At 40.6% G+C, this 25572-nt stretch overlaps 1 protein-coding gene across 1 annotated transcript in view; it reads left to right on the top strand.

Moving 5' to 3' along the window:
- Positions 1-22884, top strand: part of RNF17 (ring finger protein 17) — a 211207-nt gene extending 188323 nt beyond the window's left edge. Inside the window, exons 26-32 of the mRNA XM_073669012.1 lie at positions 2498-2554; positions 4708-4824; positions 6967-7078; positions 7167-7302; positions 18370-18559; positions 21518-21628; positions 22083-22884. Of these exons, the coding sequence (XP_073525113.1) occupies positions 2498-2554; positions 4708-4824; positions 6967-7078; positions 7167-7302; positions 18370-18559; positions 21518-21616 (711 nt within the window). The 3' untranslated portion in view covers positions 21617-21628; positions 22083-22884. The remainder of the gene's footprint in view (positions 1-2497; positions 2555-4707; positions 4825-6966; positions 7079-7166; positions 7303-18369; positions 18560-21517; positions 21629-22082) is intronic.
- The last annotated feature ends 2688 nt before the right edge of the window (positions 22885-25572 follow it).

The raw sequence follows: 25572 nt of genomic DNA on the forward strand, positions 1-25572 counted from the left end.
GAGAAGAGGAGGGGGCCTAGGACTGAACCTTGAGAAACCCCCGACAGTAAGAGGAGAGGAGAGGAACATCACCACTGCAGTTTTTGATGCTGTCAGCCAAAGACAGAAGCCACCCTATAATATTCACACAGAGTTTTTTTTAAGGCAAAAATATCAGACAAGTTTTAAGAGGAATCCAATTTGGGGAATTTTTCTTTCCAAATACTTATAGCCTTATACACACACCCAGCCAGAGACCTTCCAGTGGGCTCAATCTCGCTCAATACAAGTGTATATACATAGCCTCCGGTCCCAGCTCAGAAACCAGTGAATCCCTACAGCGCACCGTGCATACTCTGCGAGGGATTCATAAGTCTGAAGTTACACAGAGTGACTGTAGACTTGTCGATTTGCACCGAACAACCCCTTTAATCAGCTGTCATGTGCCTTCAACAGCTGCAGGTGAATCGGAGCTCCACCTGCGGCTGCTAACCAGTTATATCACAATGTCAACAGCAGGATTTAACACGCTCCGGACAGAAGCTCGCCATTCTGGCCACCAATCGGCGTCCCATCACGTGATCGCAGGGTGCCAGTGGGTTGCCCGAACAGCCCGGGGTCTGTAGAATACCCTCATACCTGTCATTATGATACTCTTGAACGTCAGCTCATGGCAGGCTTTAATAGGAGATCGCGATGCAGTGCTATGTATAGCATAGATGATCGCAGCTTCAAGTCTCCTAAAGGGGCTATTAAAATCAGTAAAAAGTGGGGAAAAAAGTTTTTAAAAAAATAAAAACAAGTTCAAATCACCCCCTTTTGTCCCATTGAAAATAAATTAAAAAAAAATACACATATTTGGTATCACTGCATTCAGAAATGTCCGATCTATCAAAATATAGAATACATTTCAGAAATCTCATGCACACTTTTGTGGGGGGTTTTTTCCTGACTGAATTGCAAAACTGCTTTTTTGACAACTTGAGCATGTCATTTCTTTCAGCGTTTTTGCAGCATTTTTTTCACCCATAGAACGCAATGAGTAAGTGCAAAATAAACATTGCCATCAGTTTTTGCAGCATTTTTAGTGAAAAAAGCAGGTACAGCAGGATGTGAAACACATTTATTTTTGTGATTTTTCCTAAGTGTAAACCATATTGTCTTGCTGTCCTCACATGAGAATGGCAGTTAGGATTAGTATAGTTTAATTAAATTATTGTGTGAAATTGAATAATGCTGAGAAACTCAATGCTCTGCCAATGTCTTGAGTAAACTGTGTGACCAGTTCAACTCCCCCACAGATTTTACATTTATAATTGTTTTTTTTCATGAATTCACATGAACTTTTTTTTTCCAGAATAGTCACTATTTTTTCAGACATAAAAATCATTTTCCACTACATAAATAATTTGATCAAATTGCCCTTTTTTTCCAAGAATGTTTTTCACATGTGTCTTTCATTGGTGTCCTAACACCTTGCATTGTTCATGCTTGTATGGTGGAAGCAAAGCTGAACTATGGGATAATGAAAAACGCAGCAAAAAAAGCCAACAAAACCTTCTTGTTTGCAGGGTTTTTATCACCAAGATCAGGTTTTGGCTGCAGAAAAAAAGCAACTTGTGACCATAGCCTAAAAGTTCAAATCACTGGTCGCGCTGTAACAAAATGTCATATCTAATCCCCTATTGGGATCAATGAGAACATGGTCTCATTGAATTTCTCCACCCAATGGTACTTTGTTAAAACATTCCACTTTACCGGTGCCCCTTGATGAAGCATCTATGACGAGAGGATTTTTAGTACTAGCTTTAAAATCTTTTTTGGGTGCACACCGCATCCTCTATGGTTTCCCTGGCGAGTGTTTGTTCTTTGTTTCCTCATATTATTCTGTTGCTTCTCCTATTGCTTTCCTCTTCCTGGTATTTGTTGCCAATAGGTGGTGGGTGCAGCCTGCAGAGGAGAAGCCAACCCTTTTCCTGTGTCCCCCAATGAAAGTTAATAGAAAACTTTTTTTTTTACTGTTAACATAACCTTATGATGACTTGATATTTGCAAGACAAGTTGTAGATTTGAATGACAGCATGAAATGGTTAAAAAAAAAAAAAAAGCCATTGTTTTTTATTTTTTTATGTTTTGGATTTGTGTGTAGTGGCAAACTTAGGTTTTTTTTTAATTGTTGTAGTGGTTGTCAATCAGAATGTTTAAAAAAAAAAAAATGGTTTGTGTCTCCTTTTTCTGAGTCCTGTAACATTTTTCTCCATCCATTGAGCTTTATATTGATACCATTTTGAGACACATACAATGTTTTGATTGCGCTTAACTGCTTAGCTATTGGTTTAGAGTGATCATGGCATCTTGATTTCATAGAAACATAGATGAAACAACTTTATTCACAGGCTGCAGGAAATACCTGAGCTATTTGCTGTAACTGCTGCTTTCTCCTACTTGTAAATTTCTTCTTTCTGTCTCATGGTTTCGATACAAGCAGATACTGATACTAGGTTTGCATTTGTTTCAGGAGACGACCTGCATTACAAAAATTCCATGTGAGAAAATATGGCAGATTGACTGCCAGGTAATGTTCTGTCTGGATGCTGCAGGAACCTGTATAATGACATAATTCTGCCAAAGAAATACTTTTTTTTTAATCTTGTAATTTTCTCAATGTCATAAAGCCCCAAACACTCGCCCGTCATGTCCATTCATCAATATTTAATGGCCGTTTTAAAATGAATAAATTTTTAAACCATTTATTCTCGGCAGATTGTAAACGATAAATTTGTATTTGTTGTTTTGCGGTCACCTCAGGGACGATTACACAGATGCTGCTCCAGCATTAAAGGGGATGGCCACTTTATCTTTATTTTGCTAGGCAATCCCCACATGTGTTGCGTCTATCTACCGCCAGAAAACATGCAGCCGCAGGGAGGCAAACATATTTGACGAGCACGCAGAAGATACTCTGATAACACGTTATCCGAGCACGTTTGCTCAACGCTAGTCATGACGTCTCAGCCCAAGGCCTATTCCGTGCCTGAGGAATCCAGAAATGCTGCAGAAGATGTACAGCATCAAAAACCCACCAAATAATTATCGTGGGAACTTCACCTTACCAAAGGTTATGAGTAGGAAGTGATGCTTATAAATGGAAAAAAAAATGTACCAGATTTTTTGGACTAGAAGACGCACCAAAATTTTAGAGGAGGAAAATGGAAAAAAAAATTGAAGCAAAAAATGTGGTCATGATGCACTGTTATGGGGGAGGGGTTCTGCTGCTAACACTGTTATTGGGGTAATGACCCCCAATTCTGTACTAATATCCCCCATCATGGTATATATGACCCCCCTTCCTGTTATACGTGGCCCCCATCCTGGTATGCATGGCGCCCCTCATCCCCATCCTAGGATGCATGGCACCCCTAATCCACATCCTGGGATGCATGGCACCCCTAATCCCCATCCTGGTATGCATAACACCACTCGTCCCCATCCTGGTATGCATGGTACGCCTCATCCTGGTATGCATGGCCCTCTAATCCCCCATCCTGGTATGAATGGCACCCCCATCATGCTGCACACAAAAAATAAACTATTCTACTCGCCTTCCTTCCCTCTGCTTCAGCCCTGTGTCCTGTTCTGCTGCCAACATTTCATCTCACCGTGTGAGCAGCGCATTGCGTTACTACCATGCATCCTCACACGTGAGATGAGCTGCTGGAATGGTCACTGCTGACCACGCCAATACTATTGGCATGAGTAGCAGTGACTATAAATTCTCCTTAATAGTGGGCGCACAATGTAGAGCATGAATATTCACTACTGCCCAAGCCCATGGGAGTGGGTGGAGTAGTGAATATTCATGCTCTTTAATAGTGGCCACACGTGACCACCAAGCCGCTGAAGGAGCCAGAGGCTGTGGCTACAGTGTGCACCCGCTATTAAGGAGAGTGAATATTCAGTGCTCCCCACTCTCATGGGCGTGGGGAGCAGTGAATATTTTCTTTAGCAGCGGGCCTAGTGTGGGCTGCAGCAGGCGGCTCCTGCCTCCTGTGCCCCGCTCCTCTGCCACTGCCGCTTCCCCCACACCTCCCACCACCCACAGCAACCGTATAATATAGTAAATTCGGACTATAAGATGCAACCCCCACTTTCCGCTAATATTTTGGAGGAAAAAAGTGCAACTTATAGTCCGAAAAATACAGTACTTACTCTTGGATTCTGCGCTGCACTCATAGTCTACCCCTCCACCAATATTTGCCATCCTTTAAAGATGACGTCCTAACCACTAGTCACCCCACCCATCTCCACGGCCAATAAGTGGCCTCGGCAGTCGGGTGACTAGTGATTGTGACATTATCTCTTCTGGTCCAGCGGATAAGGTCACAGCGGAAGCAGATTTCAAGAGTAAGTGTGACATCTGTTTTTTACCTTTAGAAGCATTCCTTCCCACTGCTGACTTTTATAGAAGAACAGAAAACCCTGAAACTTCTACCTTTTTTTTTCTAAGGAACATGGCAGTAGGCCATCATTTCCTATAATGGTGTATTATGCAATGTTCGTTTTTTTGTTTGTTTTTTTACATATTTTTTTAAACATCATTTTTTTTATAATCTGTAATGTCTATTAAGTTTGAATAAAACTGCAATACAGTGTTAAATACAGGTATTCACAAATGAAAGTAGTTGGATTAAGTTTGAAAAGTCAGTTCCTTTTGCATTTGTTTTCCAGGAATTGCTTCAAAATGATATGGAAACACCTTTGTTGCCCAAGTATTCTCCAACACCTCTGCCTCATCCAGGAGAACTATTTGAAGTGAATGTCACACACTTCCAAACACCCAATAAAGTTAGTATATTATATAGTTGCATAGTTTATATAGGTTCAAAAAAGTCACGAGTCCTTCAAGTTCAACCTTTCTTCACTAGTTCACATTTGTTGTCAGAAAAGCTTCCTTACTACCATGGTCAGGCATTACAATCTGACTGCTCTAACTGTAAATAAGCCTTCAATATTAAGCAGCTGGAATCGCCTTTACCTCCACATATAATGAATGCCCCCTGGTCCTTAGTATGGTCTTTGGAAGTAATAAGTCATGTGCAACTCCTTTGTATTGACCAAACATATATATATAATGATATCTCCTCTGAGACATTTTTTTTCTAAGCTAAACAAGCCCAACTGATCTAACTTCTCATTATAGAAGAGGCCTTCCATCCCATGTAATAAACTATTTGCCACATTTTATGTGACTCTAACTGCCAAATATCTTTTTAAAATGTGGAGCCTAAAACTGGATCACATATTCTAGATGTGGCCTCACAAGTGATTTATAGAGGGGTAATAATACATTGGGATCACAGGATGTTATCTCTTTTTATAAACCTAAAAATCTTGTTTGCTTTAATAGCTGCTGCTTGACATTGAGTACTGCTGCTCAGCTTACTTGTAACCAGAATACCCAAGTCCTTCTCCTGTTCTGTAGTCCCAAGTAGATTAACATTTAAAAGGATAACTAGACGCTGTGCATTACTCTACATTTATCAACCCTAAACCTCATCTTCCAAGTGTTTGCCCATTCAGTCATATTATCCAGTTTGTTCTGTAATATTATACTATCATGGTTAGTTTATATTATCCTACATAGATTTGTGTCATCAGCAAAGACTGACACTTTACTCTAAATCACATCCACAAGGTCTTTAATAAAAAAAGTTAAAAATAATTGGTCCTAACACAGATCCCCACTGCTGATCCTTGTGATCCCCACTACTGACTTTATCCCATTTAGAGAATGCACCATTTACAATAACTTTTTTTTTGTCCTTTAACCAGTGTTTGACCCATCTGCATATAGTTCCCCCAAGTCCTTGCTTCTGTAGGCTGTTATGTGCACAGTTTCAAAATCCTTTGCGAAATCCAGATAAATCACATCAGCCGCATTACCAACATCCAGATTTGCACTTACCTCCTCATAGAAACCCAACATCTTGGTTACACGACTTACCTTTCATGAATCCGTGCTGATTTTAAGTTATTATATTATTCTCTGCAATATATTTTTGCAGGTCATCTCTTGTAATGCCCTGAAACATTTTGTACTCCACTGATATCAAACTTACCAGACAGCAGTTGCCTGGATCCACCTTCTTGCCATTTTTTTGACTAGCGGTACCACGTCATCCATCCTCCAGTCTTGTGGCAACAACCCTGGTACAATTATTAATGTTAACTATTAAGCAGTCCGGAAAAAAACTTTTTTTTTTTTATCCTGGACACTCCATAAACTTGGAGTGTCCAGGATTGCTGGGAGCCTGCTGCTGGGACCCCAGTGATCGGGACCACAAGGCTCCACATAGTCCTGTCTAAATGGCAGGGCTGTGAAGTTGGAGTCGATATAAAATGGACCGACTCCTAAAATCTATAATAAATTGGGTACAGTATTTCATTACAGGATGTGCTGTAAATGTTTTCATAAGAATTTGGGAAAGTTGGGAGCCGTTCAATATAATGAGTAAAGCGGAACCCAAAGTTTTCAACTCTTGAGTTTTGTTTCACATTTTTTTGGTGGTGTCTCTTAAGCGGGATACAGTAGTCTATGAGGCTGTTGTGTCCTGCAAACATGGCCTCCGCCGGAATAAAAGTAAAACAGAACTAATAGTTGCAGACTTTGGGTTCCATTTGCCTCTTTTTGCTGAATTGCTTTGTTGGGATTTCCGTCGGAATCCCATTTTTCTGGCATTCAAATGGAAGTTCCCGAGGGAGGCCGCAGAAGGGACTCTACCTTAATCCGAAATCTGGCCAAGGTAATCGCTGGACTAGCTTTAACTTGAGATGTTTCCTGTGTATTCATAGAATTCTTTGCATTACTGCAGGTGACATGGCGAACTGTTGGAGGAGAAAGCATCTTCCCGGTCAACAAATATATTTACAATAGCAGTACTGACTAGCAATTACTGGACTTAATGCTTTTTTTTTTTTTTTGTGCAGGTCTTCATTTGTATTAAGAATGACAACGGAGACGACGATCCTATTAACTCCAACCTTGATGAAATCAACTCTGACATGGGCGTATTACCGGGCATAACAGATTTTAGAACAGGTTTGGAGTAGATGTCAAAGTCCACTTCTGTAGGGCTTATATGTGATTTTCATATTTTAGATGCTGACATTCCTCCTTTCATTTTCAGCTATGCCATGTCTTGCTCTTTATATCGATGGTGTCTTGTATAGAGCGAAACTGCAGTCCATTAAATCTTATGACCCTGTCACTTGTATTGTGGAATTTGTTGATTATGGAACTTCAAAAGTGCTGGATGTCTGCAGGTAATACAGTTCTGACATTCTTTACCGCAGTATTATGGCAAAACGTGTGTACTTTGACAAATTTAACACCTTTTCCGCCTGTGGGTTCAAGGTGCTCACCACACCTCTAGATACATTCCTTCAGAGGCATAGTTTCAAAAATGGGGTCATATGTGGGGGGGTTTCAGATAATTTTGTGCTTTAAAAGTCAAGTAATGCTCCTTCAGTTCCAAGCCCTGCCGTGCACCAAACAGTAGTTTTCCACCACATATGGGGTATCTGTGTACTCAGGAGAAATTGCACAACAAATTGTTTAGTCCATTTTCTCATGTTAACCATGTGAAAATTAAAAATTTGGGGCTAAAGGAACAATTTTGTGGGAAAAATTTAAATTTTAATTGTTTTCCTTCCACATTGCTTTAACCCCTTTAAAGCCCATGACATATTAATACGCGTCTGTGCCCTGGGCTTTAAGAGCCTGACCCGTATTAATACGTCATGGTGTGTGCGCGCGCGATCGCCGCCGGGTGTCAGCTGATTGTCACAGCTGACACCCGGTACTATGTGCAGGGAGCTGTCCCTCACTGCTCCCGGCACATTAACCCCCGCAATGCTGCGATCGAAGTCGATCGCAGCATTGCGGTGGCTAAGGGGAGCTGATCGCAATACTCACCTCCTCTTCCGGCCTCCAGCGCTGTCTGCCCGCGGCTTCCCGGATGTTGCCATGACGACCCGATGTCGTCATGACAACATCCGGGTCACCTGACAGCAGGAAGATTTTTTTGGTCATGCGCAGTGCATGACCAAACTATCTTCACTGTGCAGCGCTGACAGCCTGCATAGCACAGGGATGGTGCTCCATTCCTGTGCTATGCAGGCGATCGGAATAAAAGTGAAAGTCCCATAGTGGGACAAAGTATAAAAAAAACTGTCAGAAAGTGGAAAAAAAATTGTAAAAATATTTTAAAAAAAAAAATCCAATAAAAATATAATGTACCCATCAATAAATATTATTATGAAAAAGCAAACAAACAATAAAAGTACACATATTTGGTATCGCCGCATCTGGAACGACCTGACCTATAAAATTGTCCCACTAGTTAACCCCTTCAGTGAACACGGTAAAAAAAAAAAAAAAAACGAAGCACAAAACAATGCTTTATCATCATACTGCCAAACAAAAAGTGGAATAACACGCGATCAAAAAGGCGAATATAAATAAAAATGGTACCGCTGAAAACGTCATCTTGTCCCGCAAAAAAACAAGCCGCCATTCTGCTCTATCATCTGAAAAATCAAAAAGTTATAGCTCTCAGAATAAAGCGATGCAAAAAAATATTTTTTTCTATAAAATAGCTTTTATTGTGTAAAAGCGCCAAAACATAGAAAAACAATATAAATGTGGTGCCGCTTAAAACGTACTGACCCAAAGAATAAAGCTACCTTATCAATTTTACCACACGCGGAGCAGAATAAAACAATGTAAAAAAACACAATTCCTGAATTGTTGGTTTTTGCTTATTCTGCCTCCCAAAAATCGGAATAGAAAGCGATCAAAAAATGTCACATGCCTAAAAATGGCACCAATAAAAACGTCAACTCATCCTGCAAAAAACAAGCCGTCACATGACTGTCGGCCAAAATATGGAAAAATTATAGCTCTCAAAATATGGCGATGCAAAAACTAGATTTTACAAAAATATGTGTCTTTTAGTGTGTGACAGCTGTAAAACCCAATATGATTCTGGTATCTCTGTAGTCGCACCGGCCCGAAGAATAAAGTCGTCTAATCACTTATACCGCACTAGGAACGGCGTAAAAAATAAACGCTGGGGTTGGGGTTGGGGTTAGGGTTGTGCTAGGGTTAGGGTTGTTGTTTTTTTTGTTTTTTTTTCAAAAGTGTAAAAAAAAAAAAAAAAAAAAATGATGACGATATGGCGACTAGTGTTGAGTGCAAGTGCTCGCTACTTGAGTTGGCATCGGGTGCTCGGGTATGCATTGAGTATCGTGGGAGCTCAAGTGACATGCTCGAGTCTCCGTCCCGTAGGCTTTGCAGCCAAAGAAAACCTTGCGGGGATTGCCTGCCATGAATGAGCGATCCCCGCATGGGTTTTTTTGGGTGTCTAATAACCATGAAACATGCGAGCGGGGACTCGAGCATGTCACTCGAACACGCGCGATACATGGTGCATACCTGAGTACCCAATGCAAACTCAAGTAGCGAGCACTTGCACTCAAGACTAATGACAACTTATTCAATATGATGACCTAATGTTATCAAATTCTGTGTCGTACCTCTGGGTTCAAAATGTTCACTATACCCCTTGATAAAATCCTTGAGGGGTGTAGTTTCCAAAATGGGGTCACTTGTGGGGGTTTCCACTATTTAGGCACATCAGGGGCTCTCCAAATGCGACATGGCGTCCGCTCTCGATTCCAGCCGATTTTGCGTTCAAAAAGTCACACAGTGCTCCTTCCCTTCTGAACTCTGCCGTGCGCCCAAAATCTGTATTTTCCCCACATATGGGGTATTGGCGTACTCAGGAGAAATTGCACAAAAGTTTTTGGGGTCCATTTTCTCCTCTTACCCTTGTGAAAATAAAAAAAAATTGGGGCTAAAACATTTTTGTGGAAAAAGTTTAATTTTTTTATTTTCACGGCTCCATGTTCTAAACTTCTGTAAAGGACTTGGGGGTTCAAGGTGCTCACCACACATCTAGAGAAGTTCCCTGAGGGGTCTAGTTTCCAAAATGGTGTCACTTGTGGGGGGTTTCTACTGTTTAGACACATCAGGGGCTCCCCAAATGCAACATGGCGTCCGCTAATTATTCAAGCAAATTTTACATTCAAAAAGTCAAATGGCGCTCCTTCCCTTCCGAACCCTGCCGTGCGCCTAAACAGTGTTTTTTCCCCACATATGGGGTATCTGCGTGCCCAGGGGAAATTGCACAACAAATTTTGGCGTCCATTTTTTCCTGTTACCCCTGCAAAAATAAAAAAAATTGGGTCTAAAGTAACATTTTTGTGAAAAAAGGTAAATGTTAATTTTTTTCTTCCACATTCCAAAATTCCTGTGAAGCACCTGAAGGGTTAATAAAGTTCTTGAATGTGGTTTTGAGCACCTTGAGGGGTGCAGTTTTTAGAATGGTGTCACTTTTGGGTATTTTCTGTCATAAAGACCCCTCAAAGTGACTTCAAATATGATGTGGTCCCTAAAAAAATGGTTTTGGAAATTTTGTTGGAAAAATGAGAAATCGCTGGTCAACTTTTAACCCTTATAGCTCCCCAATAAAAAAAAAAATTGGTTCCAAAATTGTGCTGATGTAAAGTAAACATGTGGGAAATGTTATTTATTAACTATTTTGTGTGACATATCTCTCTGATTTAAGGGCATAAAAATTAAAATTTTGAAAATTGCTAAATTTTCACCAAATTTCCATTTTTTTCACAAATAAACGCAAGTGATATCGAAGAAATTTTACCACAATCATGAAGTAAAATATGTCAGGAAAAAAAAATCTCAGAATCAGGGGGATCCGTTGAAGCGTTCCAGAGTAATCACCCCATAAAGTGACAGTGGTCAGAATTGTAAAAATTGGCCCGGTCATTAACGTGCAAACCACCTTGGGTTGTAAAGAGGTTAAATCACATGAAGCACCTAAAGGTTTAATAAACTTCTTGAATGTGGTTTTGAGCACTTTAAGGGGTACAGTTTTTAAAATGTCAGTTTGGGGTATTTTTCTGTCACAAAGGCCCCTAAATTCATTTCAAATGTGATGTGGTCCCTAAAAGTGGTGTGGTCCCGAAAATGATTTTGTTAAAAAAAATTCTAAATTGCTGATTAATTTTTTTTGTTAGGAAGTTAAGGTTTAAAAATTTGTTTAAAAAATGATGCTGATGTAAAATAGACATTTGGTAAATGTTATTTAATGATGATTCTGTGTGATATAACTGTCTGGTTTAAGGCCATAAAAATTAAAAGTTTGAAAATTGCGAAATCTCACAATCACTGGGATATAGAAGTGTTTGTAGAGTTATTACCACATAAAGTGGTCAGATTTGAAAAATTTGACCTGGTTCAGAAGGTGAAAACAGGCTTTGGGGTGAAAAGGTTAAGGGAACAAAGACCTCTAGAGAAGGGTTTTTTTTTTGTATTGTTTGATCTTTTTCTTTTTTTTTCTGCTGTAAGTCGGACATCGATTGGCACCCCAGTTACAGAAGTAAAAAGCCCACCGCAATGAAATAAGTCATTGATAGAGTTGCTCTGAGTCTGCTAGTACCCAGCCGCTCTCGGCAGACACCCAGCGATCATGTAATCCCTAGGTCCTACAGAAGTATTTGCACTGTAGGTAATGGAGTGTCCATCACTTAGCCCTGACCTCAGTCACACAGAAAATTTATGGGCAGAAATGAAAGCTTAAAAACGAATTAATTGATAAAGGGTGAATACAGGGTGAATAATCCTTGGGATTTAGAAGAAGAATGGAAAAGGATGACCAGGGGGTGTTGGGGGCAGGTTGGGAATGCTTGTCACTCCAGGGAAGATCTGCAGTTTCTTGTCCTGTCAGAGGGAGGATTCTGCAGGACCCCTGGTACGTTCCACTTGTGATGGGGCCAGTGCTCAGCTGGACTCAGGACTGCAATGCTCTTATTTTTAAGCCTTGCAACTGAATGGCTATGGGGCTGTGTGCCATGACAGGTATGGGGGATGACTTGTATTATCACATGAAAGGTCTGTGTCCCCCACCAGATGACTAACGTCCGGCTTCCCACTGGCTTGAGGGCTCTGATGATCCGTAGATATCCTATGTTACCACAACTTAGAAAACAGAATGGGGCAGCTGGTTCATTTCCAGCCATCCCATTCCTGTATTCTAAATATATACACTGCTCATAAAAATAAAGGGAACACTTAAGCAACACAATGTAACTCCAAGTAAATCAAACTTCTGTGAAATCTACCTGTCCAGTTATGAAGCAACACTGATTGTGAAACAATTTCTCCTAATGGAACAGACAACTGGTAGAAATGATAGGCAATTAGCAAGACACCCTCTATAAAGGAGTGGTTCTGCAGGTGGTGACCACAGACCATTTCTCTGCAATTAGCAAGACACCCCCTATTAAGGAGTGGTTCTGCAGGTGGTGACCACAGACCATTTCTCTGTTCTCATCCTTTTTGGCTGTTGTTTTGGTCACTTTTTCATTTTGCCATTGCTCTCACCCCTAGAGGTACAGTAGCATGAGGTGGTGTCTACAGTACAACCCACAGAAGTTGCTCAGGTAGTGCAGTTCATCCAAGATGGCACATCAGTGCGAGCTGTGGCAAGAAGGGTAGCTGTGTCTGTCAGCACAGTGTCCAGAGCATGGAGCAGATACCAGGAGATGTTGAGTTAGCCATAAGAGAGCAACAACCCAGCAGCAGGACAGTTACCTCCTCCTTTGTGCAAGGAGGAACAGGAGGAGCACTGCCAGAGCCCTGTAAAATGACCTCCAGCAGGCCACAAATGTGCATGTGTCTGCACAAACGGTTAGAAACTGACACCATGAGGGTTGTATGAGGGCCCGACGTCCACAGATGGGGGTTGTGCTCACAGCCCAATACCGTGCAGGACGCTTGGCATTTGCCACAGAACACCAGGATTGGCAAAGTCGCCACTGGCACCCTGTGCTCTTCACAGATGAAAGCAGGTTCACACTGAGCACATGTGACAGAGTCTGGAGACGCCGTGGAGAGTGATCTGCCTGCAACATCCTTCAGCATGACCAGTTTGGCAGTGGGTCAGTAATGGTGTGGGGTGGCATTTCTTTGGAGGGCCGCACAGCCCTCCATGTGCGCGCCAGAGGTAGCCTGACTGCCATTAGGTGCCGAGATGAGATCCTCAGATCTCTTGTGAGACCATATGCTGGTGCGGTTGGCCCTGGGTTCCTCCTAATGCAGGACAATGCCAGACCTCATGTGGCTGGAGTGTGTCAGCAGTTCCTGCAAGATGAAGGCATTGAAGCTATGGACTGGCCCGCCCGTTCCCCAGACCTAAATCCGATTGAGCACATCTGGGACATCATGTCTCGCTCCATCCACGTCAAGTTGCACCACAGACTGTCCAAGAGTTGGCGGATGCTTTAGTCCAGGTCTGGGAGGAGATCCCACAGGAGACCATCCGCAACCTCATCAGGAACATGCCCAGGCGTTTTAGGGAGGTCATACAGGCACGTGGAGGCCACACACAATACTGAGTCTCATTTTGACTTGTTTTAAGGACATTACATCAAAGTTGGATCAGCCTGTAGTGTGTTTTTCCACTTTAATTTTGGGGGTGACTCCAAATCCAGGCCTCCATTGGTTAATAAATGTGATTTCCATTGATGATTTTTGTGTGATTTTGTTGTCAGCACATTCAACTTTGTACAGAACAAAGTATTCAATGAGAATATTTCATTCATTCAGATCTAGGATGTGTTATTTGAGTGTTCCCTTTATTTTTTTGAGCAGTATATGTGTATATATATATATATATATATATATATATATATATATATATATATACATACACATATATATATATATATATATATATACAGGTGCTTCTCACAAAATTAGAATATCATCAAAAATTTTTTTACTTCAGTTACAGCCAATGAAAACACAAAAGTAATTATCTCAGTAAATTAGAATAATTAACAAAGAACACCTGCAAGTAAATTAGAATAATTAACAAAGAACACCTGCAAAGGCTTCCTAAGTGTTTAAAAAGGTCTCTTAGTCTGTTTCAGTAGGCTCCACAATCATGGGGAAGACTGCTGACTTGACAGATGTCCAGAAGGCAGTCATTGACACACTCCACAAGGAGGGTAAGCCACAAAAGGTCATTGCTAAAGAAGCTGGCTGTTCACAGAGCGCTGTATCCAAGCATATTAATGGAAAGTTGAGTGGAAGGAAAAAGTGTGGTAGGAAAAGGTGCACAAGCAACCGGGATAACCGCAGCCTTGAAAGGATTGTTAAGAAAAGGGCATTCAAAAATTTGGGGGAGATGCACAAGGAGTGGACTGCTGCTGGAGTCATTGCTTCAAGAGCCACCACACACAGACGTATCCTGGACATGGGCTACAAGTATCGCATTCCTTGTGTCAAGCCACTCATGACCAATAGACAATGTTAGAAGCGTCTTACCTGGGCCAAGGAGAAAAGGACCTGGACTGTTACTCAGTGGTCCAAGGTGTTGTTTTCAGATGAAAGTAAATTTTGCATTTCATTTGGAAATTAAGGTCCCAGAGTCTGGAGGAAGAGTGGAGAGGCCACAATCCAAGCTGCTTGAGGTCTAGTGTGAAGTTTCCACAATCAGTGATGGTTTGGGGAGCCATGTCATCTGCTGGTGTAGGTCCACTGTGTATTATCAAGATCAGAGTCAGTGCAGCCGTCTACCAGGAAATTTTAGAGCACTTCGTGCTTCCCTCTGCCGACAAGCTTTTTGGAGATGGAAATTTAATTCTCCAGCAGGACTTGGCCCCTGTCCACACTGCCAAAAGTACCAATACCTGGTTTGAAAACAACAGTATCACTGTGCTTGATTGGCAGCAAACTCGCCTGACCTTAACCCCATAGAGAATCTATGGGGTATTGTCAAGAGGAAGATGAGAAAAAACACCAAACCCAACAATGCAGACGAGCTGAAGGCTATCAAAGCCACCTGGGCTTCCATAACACCTCAGCAGTGCCACAGGCTGAACGCCTACGTGCCACACCGCATTGATGCAGTAATTGATGCAAAAGGAGCCCCGACCAAGTATTGAGGGCATTTACTTTTTTTTTAAAATCAGATACATTTTTATTCATTTAGAAAAAACAATAATGAAATACAACTTCAGTATAACAATTTTCCATTTTCTTATTAGCAAAAGGAACCCCACCCTCAACCCCCTCCCCTTTAACAGACAGCAATAATCCCTCGTCGTTATATAAGATATGATCCAATATCACACAAAACATCCTATAACCATTTCAATGCATTTTGTAGTGTATTCACCGGAATCTTCCCTTCAATAGCATTAATCACACCTTCCATGGTGCCCATAGGTTGTCACTGAGTTTGACATTTTTCCTTTTAAAATAAATTTTCTCCTCCATCTGTACCACATAGTCCACCTGCCTTATATACTCTTGTCTAGGGGGGAGGTTCCATTCGCACCCAATACCTTGCTATTACCTTTCTAGCTGCATATAATAGTCTGGCAATTGCCAATTTTGCAATATCATTCCCCACAAGTTCCTCCACATATCCCAACAGGCAAACTATTGGATTTCTAGGAATTATACAGTGATAACGCCCTTCAATTAGGGCAACTACTTCAGACCAATAGCTTGCAAGTTTTGGGCAACTCCACATAACATGTAGTATATCGGCAGCTTCTGACCCACATCTCGGGCAATCCGAATTCTCAAGTACTCCTATTCTGAACAAAAAATCAGGCGACCTATATGCTCTGTGAATAAGAAGTAGTTGGGACATTCTGGCGGGTTCACTTAGAGACAGCTTGGGGATATATTCTAATATGGACTCCCATTTGTCATCCTCAATGGTACCAACATCTGCTTCCCACTTTCCCTTAGCCAAAACAGGATAATTCAGTAGAAAGGTGTGAAGCAGATCCGCATACACCGTAGATATGACACCTGTTGTACATCCCCCCCCATACAAATATAATCAATGATGATATCCCTTTGAACAGATAGGTTCCTCATTTTCCCTTGTTTAATAAACGCATGTTTAACCTGTGTATACTGATAGCTGTGTCCGTCCGATAAGTGAAATTCCTCTTTCAGCGTCTCTAGGGTTCTGATGCTTTGATTATCCATCAGTTGGTAGATGTATTGTATACCCTTTGCCACCCAGCCTCTCAGCTCTCTTATTTTGTAAAATTCACATAGGTTTTCATTATCCCAAATATGAGTATATGTTGTCAACCCCTCTATGCCTCTAATCTTCTTCACCCTTGTCCACAATTTATGGAGTAGGTCACAGGTCGGGTATGACTTGCCCATCCTCCCAAAAAGTCCCGTTTCTAGACCCATTACCAATGGACTCTTTTTAAGATGAAGTTCCAGAACCGCCTGAATAGTCCCCTTCACTGCCCTCTGCTCCCACCCTCTAATATGCTGGGACTATGCTGCATTGAGTGCATTTACTGAACATGCATTTCAGTAGGCCAACATTTTCAAGCTGTTATAAAGTATTCTAATTTACTGAGATAATGACTTTTGTGTTTTCATTGGCTGTAAGCCATAATCATCAACATTAACAGAAATAAACACTTGAAATAGATCACTGTGTAATGACATATATAATATGAGTTTCACTTTTTGTATTGAAGAACTGAAATAAATGTTATTTTTGATATTTTAATTTTGTGAGAAGTGTGTGTGTGTGTATATATATATAGCTATGAACGTATACATATTTGCACAGTAAAAAAACACTCCCCTGTACAGAGAGCAAGAAGGCCAACCAACAGGGGGAATGGACCAAAATTCCAGCAACTTATTTTCAGAAGTTTATGAAAGTCTACCCAAAACGTGTGACCCAATGTAGACCACTTTAAAGGCAATGCTACCAAATACTAGCCATGTGTATATAAACTTCTGAGCAATAGGAATCTGAATGAATAAAGGCTGAAATAAATCATTGTCTCTAGTATTATACCCCAGGCAAAGCGCGACTGGCGTCACCACTGTCCTCTCCTCCATTCTTCTGCCCATTCAGCGACTATATTGAAACACACTTGGAGGGTCAAAACATCTTGATGAACACTGTTCAGGCATAAATGCTATTGGACCGTGACACTATCTGTGTATTATATATGAGAGTGTCTTCTGATAATAGAGGGCACAGACCCCATTTCACTTGCACCCACGCTAGGATTCTGGAGTGCTTCCCCCATCTACTTCGATCGCGTATCATTTTTCACATTCTTGAACTATAGTAATGGTCCGATCTAACTTAAAAGAGGGTTTAAGGGTTACATGTCAGAAATTGTGGGAGACTGTTTTAACCCCTTCATGACAATGATTTCCCTTTTTTGCGCTTCAGTTTCTTCCTCTACTTCTCCCAAGAGACATAACTTTATTTGTAATCAATAAAACTGTACGAGGGCTTGTTGTTTGCAGAACAAGTTGGACTTTTAAATTATTCCATTCATTTTAACATGCAATGCACATTTTATTTTTCAATCCCCTTAGGCAAGTTTGAACTTAACGATTGTCTCATCACTTGTCTATAAACAGAAATCCCACTATATTGCAATATATTGTTAAAATGATGGTCTTCTAAGATGGCAGTCATGGAGACCTTCAGCAGGCTGTAGCAACCCATTTACACCCACAGTGAATTTTGGCGGTGGAGTCGGAGTCTGTATAAAATGGACCGACTCCGACTCCTAAAATATATAATAAATTGAGTACAGTAATTCAATGCAGCTTGTGGGGAATATTTTTTCATAAGAATTTGGGGAAGTTATGAAATGTCCTATAAATGTCTGTCCTATCCCTGATCTAAGGGTCTAGACTTTTAGCTGAGATGAATCTGTGCTACAGTAAATTTATCACTTAAACATGAGCCGTGTATGAGGGAGTCGTGGAGTCGGAGTCATGGAAATTGAGGAGTCGGAGGTTTGACTTAATGACTCCACAGCCCTGTGTGTAGCACAGCAAGCATCTGATTAGTTAATGAATGTGGCTGAGATGTAGGTAAATTCATGACTTCAATTGTCTGTAGTGTGGTCATCTCGACCGTTTTTGACTGATATGACAGACCCCACTTCAGGCAAGATCGGATAGACTACTGTATATGTGGACCTCCGGTGTCGATGGACTAATAGATGGAGCACTTTCCCTCTGTCAAACTTCTCACATTCTGCTCTCATTATTCACAGTGACATGCAAAGGGTTAAAGTATGTGTCAAGGAGTTAAACACTTACATTTATCTAAATAATTTTTCTGAAGTGTTGCCTGCTTGTGATGTGTGGTAAATGAACAGGCACGAGTTTTGTGACAGTCTTGGACCTCGGGTGATTACCTCTATTTTTCTTTCCAGTCTCTTTCAGCTTCCACCATCACTTATTCAGTATCCAGCAAAAGCTGTCAAAGTGAAACTGGCCGGGTTTAAGCCTCCTAAAGAAGATTTCGAAAGCTGTAGACTTCCATACTGCCCCGAATGGAGCTTGAAAGCATTGTACAAAATTATGGACTTGGTGCAGGGGAAGACACTGTTTGCCACATGCATTGTAAGAGTATTTTAAATTTTAGTGTATTCTTTTCTGTTTTCATTCTATGATGAATTTCTGTATATGTTGTAATGTCATTTAGGTATACATGTCTAAAATCCCACCTTTATTTGTTAACTTCTTTGAGGTTAATTGTTAACAACTAATTACTGCAACCCCTCTTTCCAGCCTCCTAAACTGTTCATTCACTATAAATTCACTAATATTATCCATCAGCTTCACTGAGGGATCAGGTTACATGCTGACCATAGGAGTCTATACAGGGAGGAGTTGCTGTGATGTCTTCTTTTTTAAGACATCCTGCTTCCTTGTCTGTGTAGCATATCTTAAAAAAAAAAAGCAAAAACAGGATATTATACAGCAGTAAATTCAGCACTGGCGTGAGATAAAACGGGTACTAGAAACAGCAACATGGTCTCTGCCTGTGTCACTCTGCAACTGCCTCCTCTTCGCTTTACTTAATAGGTCTATAGGCAGCATGCAACCTAATTTCTCATTGAGACTGAAAGACAAGACAGAATATATATATAGAAATAAATAGATCTAGACCTGATAAGACTGGAGTACTTACTACGTAAATCCATGTCACAATGGCTGCATTATCCTTCTATTAGAATGAGCATTTTATGAGTCCAGATATAAAGTGAAATATCTTATTAGTGAAAATGTACAGTATTTAGTGACTGACAGCTGCAGCTTGTACTAAGCTCTGTGAGATCTCTGCAACAAGGAGGAGGTAAACTGAGGAGCTGTCAGTCAGATTAGATAATTAGAGATTATATAAACATTGATAAATAAATGTAGCTATTTCGACATTGATTATCAATTAAGTATATCTAAGACATCTATTTAATATTTTATACTTTTTTTTTTTATTGTGAAATGTTATGAAAGCTCTGTTTTGATATGTTCACAGCTGGTAATAGTTGTTTTCTCTTATGGAGACTTAAAAGGGGATATTCTAGTTGCCAGATTACAGAGTTCTGTTTTACGATATATGACATGGGGTTAGCACCTGATCTCCCTCTAGTGGCAACTGCGGGAAGCTACTACGTATTTATATTTATTTTACTCTCTTCAATAGCACTATTAATTCCACCGACATCATCATCACTGTCCCCATTGGGGCTCACAATCTATAGTCCCTATCACTATGTCTTTGGAGTGTGGAAGGAAACCGGAGAACCCAGAGGAAACCCACACAAACACGGGGAGAAGATACAAACTCCTTGCAGATGTTGTCCTTGGTGGGATTTGAACCCGGACCCCAGATTCATAATATAACTTTGTTTATGTAGGGGGGTTGGAGTTGTGGCCCACCAAAAAAAGTGTATTTAGAAATTAACCAGCACAGAGCTTTGGGCAAATAATAAATTAAATAACATTAAAGAGTGGGATTTTTTTCTTTACCCACTGGAGAAAGATATTTTTTTTTTCTCCTCGCTTATCTAGAACTGTAATGGTATGCGCACACAATATTTCCTGCAGATATTTCAGCATCAAAAACGTCTCTCTTGGCAAGAGAAATTAAAACTTTTGCCACATTTTTTGCTCTGGGCTTTCCCCATGAATTAAAAAGAATGAAAAACCCTGAAAAAATTACCTGGTGCAGGTGTGAAGCGGTTTCAAATCTGCAGTGACAAAATAAGCAACGTGTGCCTGAGACGTCAGGAGTCTCACTGTGCTTGTGCTGTAAAGTGCTTCAGTTTTTGTGACAAAACTGCTCAGAAAAAAACAGCAAAAATGCAGCAAATGCTCAACATGTGCACATACCCTAATTTTATTTTTTTCCGTTGACGTAGCTGTTTGATGGCTTGTGTTTTTGATGGATTAGTTCTAGTTTTGAATGACTCCATTCACTTTTCCATACAATGTACTGGAAAACAGGCAAAAAAAAATTTGATAGGTGTGGAATTGGGAAAAACAGACATTTTGCTATTATTCTTAGGGTTTGGTCACTAAAAATTACCTTTTAACTTTGTTCTTTGGGGCCATTATGGTGATAGCAAATTTATGAACTTTTTTTTTGTATATTTTTCAAAGATCTAGTTACTATTTTGGGGTTTATACGATTTTTTTTAGATTTTTATATTTTTTTTTTGTAAGGGGGAGGCTATTTAAGTGACAGATTAACCTCAGTTTTTCAATCTGGAGTGCTTATCTCTAGGTGCCTTTGAGTCCGCTCAATACAAACAGTGAGCCAATACACCTTAGATCAGCCGAAGACGCCAAGGTGTTAAAGGGATTGTCCAGCCTTGGGGCTCAAGACTGCAGACTTTTAACCCAAGGCTGAAAAACCCCATTAACCCCTCCATCACATGGCCATTTTTTGTTTTCTTCTTCCCCTTTTTCCAAGAGCCATAACTTTATATTTCCGTCAATATATCCATATGAGGGCTTGTTTTTTGCAGGACAAGTTGTACTTTCGAATGACACCATTCATTCTACCACATAGTGTACTGAAAATAGGGGAAAAAAATTCAAGTGCATTGAAATTACAAAAAAAAGTGCAATTGCACAATTGTTTTTTTATTTACCATGTTCACTATATGGTAAAACTGACCTGGCAATATGTTTCTCCAGGTCAGTACGAGTACGCCGATACTAAACATGTATAGTTTTGTTTTGTTTTTTATTTAAGTGGTGGAAAAAAATTAAAACATTCGAGACCCTTAAGGTTTTCAATTTTGGGATATGGGGCTGTATGAGGGCTTATTGCAATGTTCTGTCGGCCAAAAAACATAATTTCTTGTTACACTATTTATTGATCGGATTAATTCACTTTATATTTTGATAGATCAGACTTTTACAAACGCAGTGATGTCAAATATATGTCTTTTTTTCATTGTTTTAATTTTAATGGGGCAAAAAGGGGGGTGATTTGAACTTTTGTGGGGTTTTTTAATTAATATTTTTAAAAACTTTTAATTTGATCAATGTTGTCCTTCTTTTTCTTAGGATGGATCAGAAAATACAGTGGTCTTGTATGATGACAGTCAGCAACTGGTGCACAAGCCACTGATTGACATGCAACTGGCAGACGTAGAGGAGATGTGAATATTTGTGAAGGTATTGTTAAATACTGTACATTGTGATACGATTATATGTTTCCTGACTTTTACCTCTTATCGAAAGTCTCCCCCTTATAAAGCAGTACCACTAAACTAAAATCATTTCCAGCTGCCATGTATTTTGCTCTTTCCTACTTTTAGTGACGCTTCAATTCAAAGGAAAGGAAAACAATATAATCGTATATCCCGTATAGAACAAGACTTCAGTCTATCGTCAAAAACAGTCCTTCTTTATTCGTAATGTCATTATAAAATCTCAAAACATTTAATTAATTTCATTTAATGTAATTAATTTCTTATTTTCATGTGTACTGTTTATGAAATTGATTTATAAATTAAATCATAAGGTACTCTTTAAACATATAAACACTTCTATGGGGTTAGATCCAACTGAATGGGGGTTTTTCTATGCTTTTATGAACGTTTAGTCTTTTTCTTTGTCTTCCTTGCAGATAACAAGTTGCCATCTCCTGTGACCAGAAGGTTCCCTGTTTGGTTATGAATAACTACATCATCTGTTCTGTGTTGTTTAATCTACTTAATTTTAGCAATAGAGATTTATTTTCAGCAACCTGCCCAAATGAAGGTGGCGCCTTATGTTTTTTCTTTTCGTCATTTCATTAATATTAAGAAGTGCTTGTCTGAAAAGTGCGTGTGCTTAAGAAAGGGGGTGTCCAAGTAGCAGACAAGCCCTTTAAAGGGAATCTATCAGTAGAACCAACCCTCCTTTATGGGCATGCAAGGCATAGGAATGTGAATAAAGTGATACATTGAGATCTGGCATGCGATGTCTTATTCCAGAGAAATTCACTTTTTCCTTATATGTAAATTAGCTGTTAAGCTCTATGGGCCGAACATAATCTCCCTGAGAATCTGCCTCCAGAGCCTATTTTAAGTGAAAAAGGGTGTTACCAGTGTGACACATGTAATGGCTTCGTTCTGATTTCACTGCAATACTGTGGGTGATTATACCTGACACAGAACAGCATTAAACACATCTGCAGATGTCCTTTCAGTGCTTCAGCTTCCATCTGACAAGCAGCCAGTGTTGCAATACAGCAGAGCTATGAGAGCTGCAGCTGCTAATGTGTTTGTTATGAGCTAAAGTTCAGTTCTACAGTTCTTACTTGCATGTCTCACACTGGTAACTCCCACGTTTATTAAAAATAATCTCTAGAGGCAGATACTCGTGCAGATCAGTTGCTGACCCATAGTCCTGAACATTTCATTTACATATGAGAAAAATGTGGATATCTCTGGAATAAGACATTGGATCGCAAATATCAGGGTATCATTTTATTCAGCTTCCTATGACCTACACACGCTCATATAGATGGCTTAGGAGAGTTGATCCTACCGACAGATTCCCTTTAATGAAGGTTGTTTGTGGTTTGTTTCCACATCATTAATACATCAATAAGTATGTTAATGACTAATAAAAAGAAATGTTCTGCATAACATTGGGTCTGAGTCTCGGATTAACCATACGGTCTTATACTCAATAACAATAACACTCTTTGTATTTAAAGGTTTTGTCCAGAACTTCACAATTTAGTTTGCTTTTTTACTGGAACTGTTACTCTGGCCCATGGGTTGTGACTTTATTCGCAGCTCATTCACATAGAATGCTGAGCTATAGTATCACAAACGGACCATATATGTATTTCTGGAGTGTCCTCCTATTGAGATAGGCATTGCGGAGGCTCATGGCCTCGTTTTTCTTTATTAGTTCGGAGAATATTGATTCCACATACAGTCCATAGACTGGCGCTGTTTGCGGAAGAATACTTTTTTCTTAAATAATTCTGGACCAACCTGTATTTTTAATTCTGTCTGTACTTAGTTCTCTTACTACCAAGCAAGTCGGAGTACATCTGACCACTAAAAGTTATTTTATCTTTCTCATCCTTTAGGCAACTTTGCCCACAACACATCACACACTCCAAGAGAGTGCTATGTTGCTGCTACATAGCCATGTAACGTTAGTAAATGCAAGCTGTTGGGAACAGCTAGTTACAAAAGAGAGGATTTTTGGTCAAAAAAAATATTTTTCTATTTGGCCAACTACTATGCAAAATGGAGAACAACTTGAAACCAATAAGAAAAAGATCCCTAATAAAAAATAAAGATAAATATTGAATAATGATAAATAAAAATAATTGATACATATAATTACGTGTAAATGCCCGCACACATACATATGTGCGCATACCTACCCTTTTCAACACACTGCATGCATACAAATGCTCACGCATATTGTCACTGGTTTGTCAGATGTGACAGACAGTCGCCCTGCAGTTGGTTGCAGAAGATCGCTTTGTTTGGCATTACAGACACCTTCTTAGATCTGTCTCACTCTTAGACCCAGCAGTTACCTCCTTCCTGCTAATTGACACCCAGGCCTGGGTGTTTAAATACCCCCTGCTACTGGCAGGTGCTGGTGATATTCTGTTGCAGTCTGCTTACTTCATCTTTGGTGCTAAGAGACAGTGTGTGTAATCTCTCTGAAGTCTCCCCTTGCTGTCGTTAGTTGTTAGTGGGAACTGACTAGTGCTCATTCCCCCTTTCCCTAGCAACGGCCTAGCTCTAGGGAGATACAGGGTTTTAGGTTCCTGATTGGTGAGAAACCAATATAGGGACGCTAGGGAAGACCGGGTGATATCAGATCAGCCTAAGGGGTCTCCACCCCCTTTTTTCTTAGTGTCTGGGCTCCCTTCTCCTCATCCCTACGTGTTGCACTTTGTGTCACACAAAGTGTAGGAAAAGACAAATACCCAGATACATATGCATGTGCACAGAAAAATGAATTATTCCAAACCCTCTATTTCGGTGGACTCCGATAAAAATGATAAAATAATAGTGATGAAAGCTATATGTGCAGAGATGAAAAAAAAGAAAATGTGCAGGAAGACCCCAGAAAAAATTGTGTGGTTATCCACCTCCCTTTTCTTCCCTATTTTTTGGGGGGTCTTCTTGCATGTTTAACCACACTATGTGAGAAAGAAAAGAGGGTGAGACATATGATTCAGTGAATTGATCAAAAATGGTGCACACAAAAAAATTATTTAGTAAAATATGAGGTGATAGACAGTGAATCAACCCAACAGAGAATTATTAGGGAAATTCTGTGCACTACTAAAAAAATAAAAATATTGCGTGGCGGGAAGTACCGTATGCCATGCATACCAGAATGGGGGATCAAGGGGTGCCATGCATACCAGAATGGGGGATCAAGGGGTGCCATGCATACCAGAATGGGGGATCAAGGGGTGCCATGCATACCAGGATGGGGGATCAAGGGGTGCCATGCATACCAGAATGGGGGATCAAGGGGTGCCATGCATACCAGGATGGGGGATCAAGGGGTGCCATGCATACCAGGATGGGGGATCAAGGGGTGCCATGCATACCAGGATGGGGGATCAAGGGGTGCCATGCATACCAGGATGGGGGATCAAGGGGTGCCATGCATACCAGGATGGGGGATCAAGGGGTGCCATGCATACCAGAATGGGGGATCAAGGGGTGCCATGCATACCAGGATGGGGGATCAAGGGGTGCCATGCATACCAGGATGGGGGATCAAGGGGTGCCATGCATACCAGAATGGGGGATCAAGGGGTGCCATGCATACCAGAATGGGGGATCAAGGGGTGCCATGCATACCAGAATGGGGGATCAAGGGGTGCCATGCATACCAGAATGGGGGATCAAGGGGTGCCATGCATACCAGGATGGGGGATCAAGGGGTGCCATGCATACCAGGATGGGGGATCAAGGGGTGCCATGCATACCAGAATGGGGGATCAAGGGGTGCCATGCATACCAGAATGGGGGATCAAGGGGTGCCATGCATACCAGGATGGGGGATCAAGGGGTGCCATGCATACCAGGATGGGGGATCAAGGGGTGCCACGTATACAATGAAGGGGGATATTAACA

The sequence above is a fragment of the Phyllobates terribilis genome, unplaced genomic scaffold, assembly GCF_046119375.1.
Source record: "Phyllobates terribilis strain yellow unplaced genomic scaffold, ASM4611937v1 Scaffold_2__4_contigs__length_985480577, whole genome shotgun sequence".
Taxonomy (NCBI): Eukaryota; Metazoa; Chordata; class Amphibia; order Anura; family Dendrobatidae; genus Phyllobates; species Phyllobates terribilis.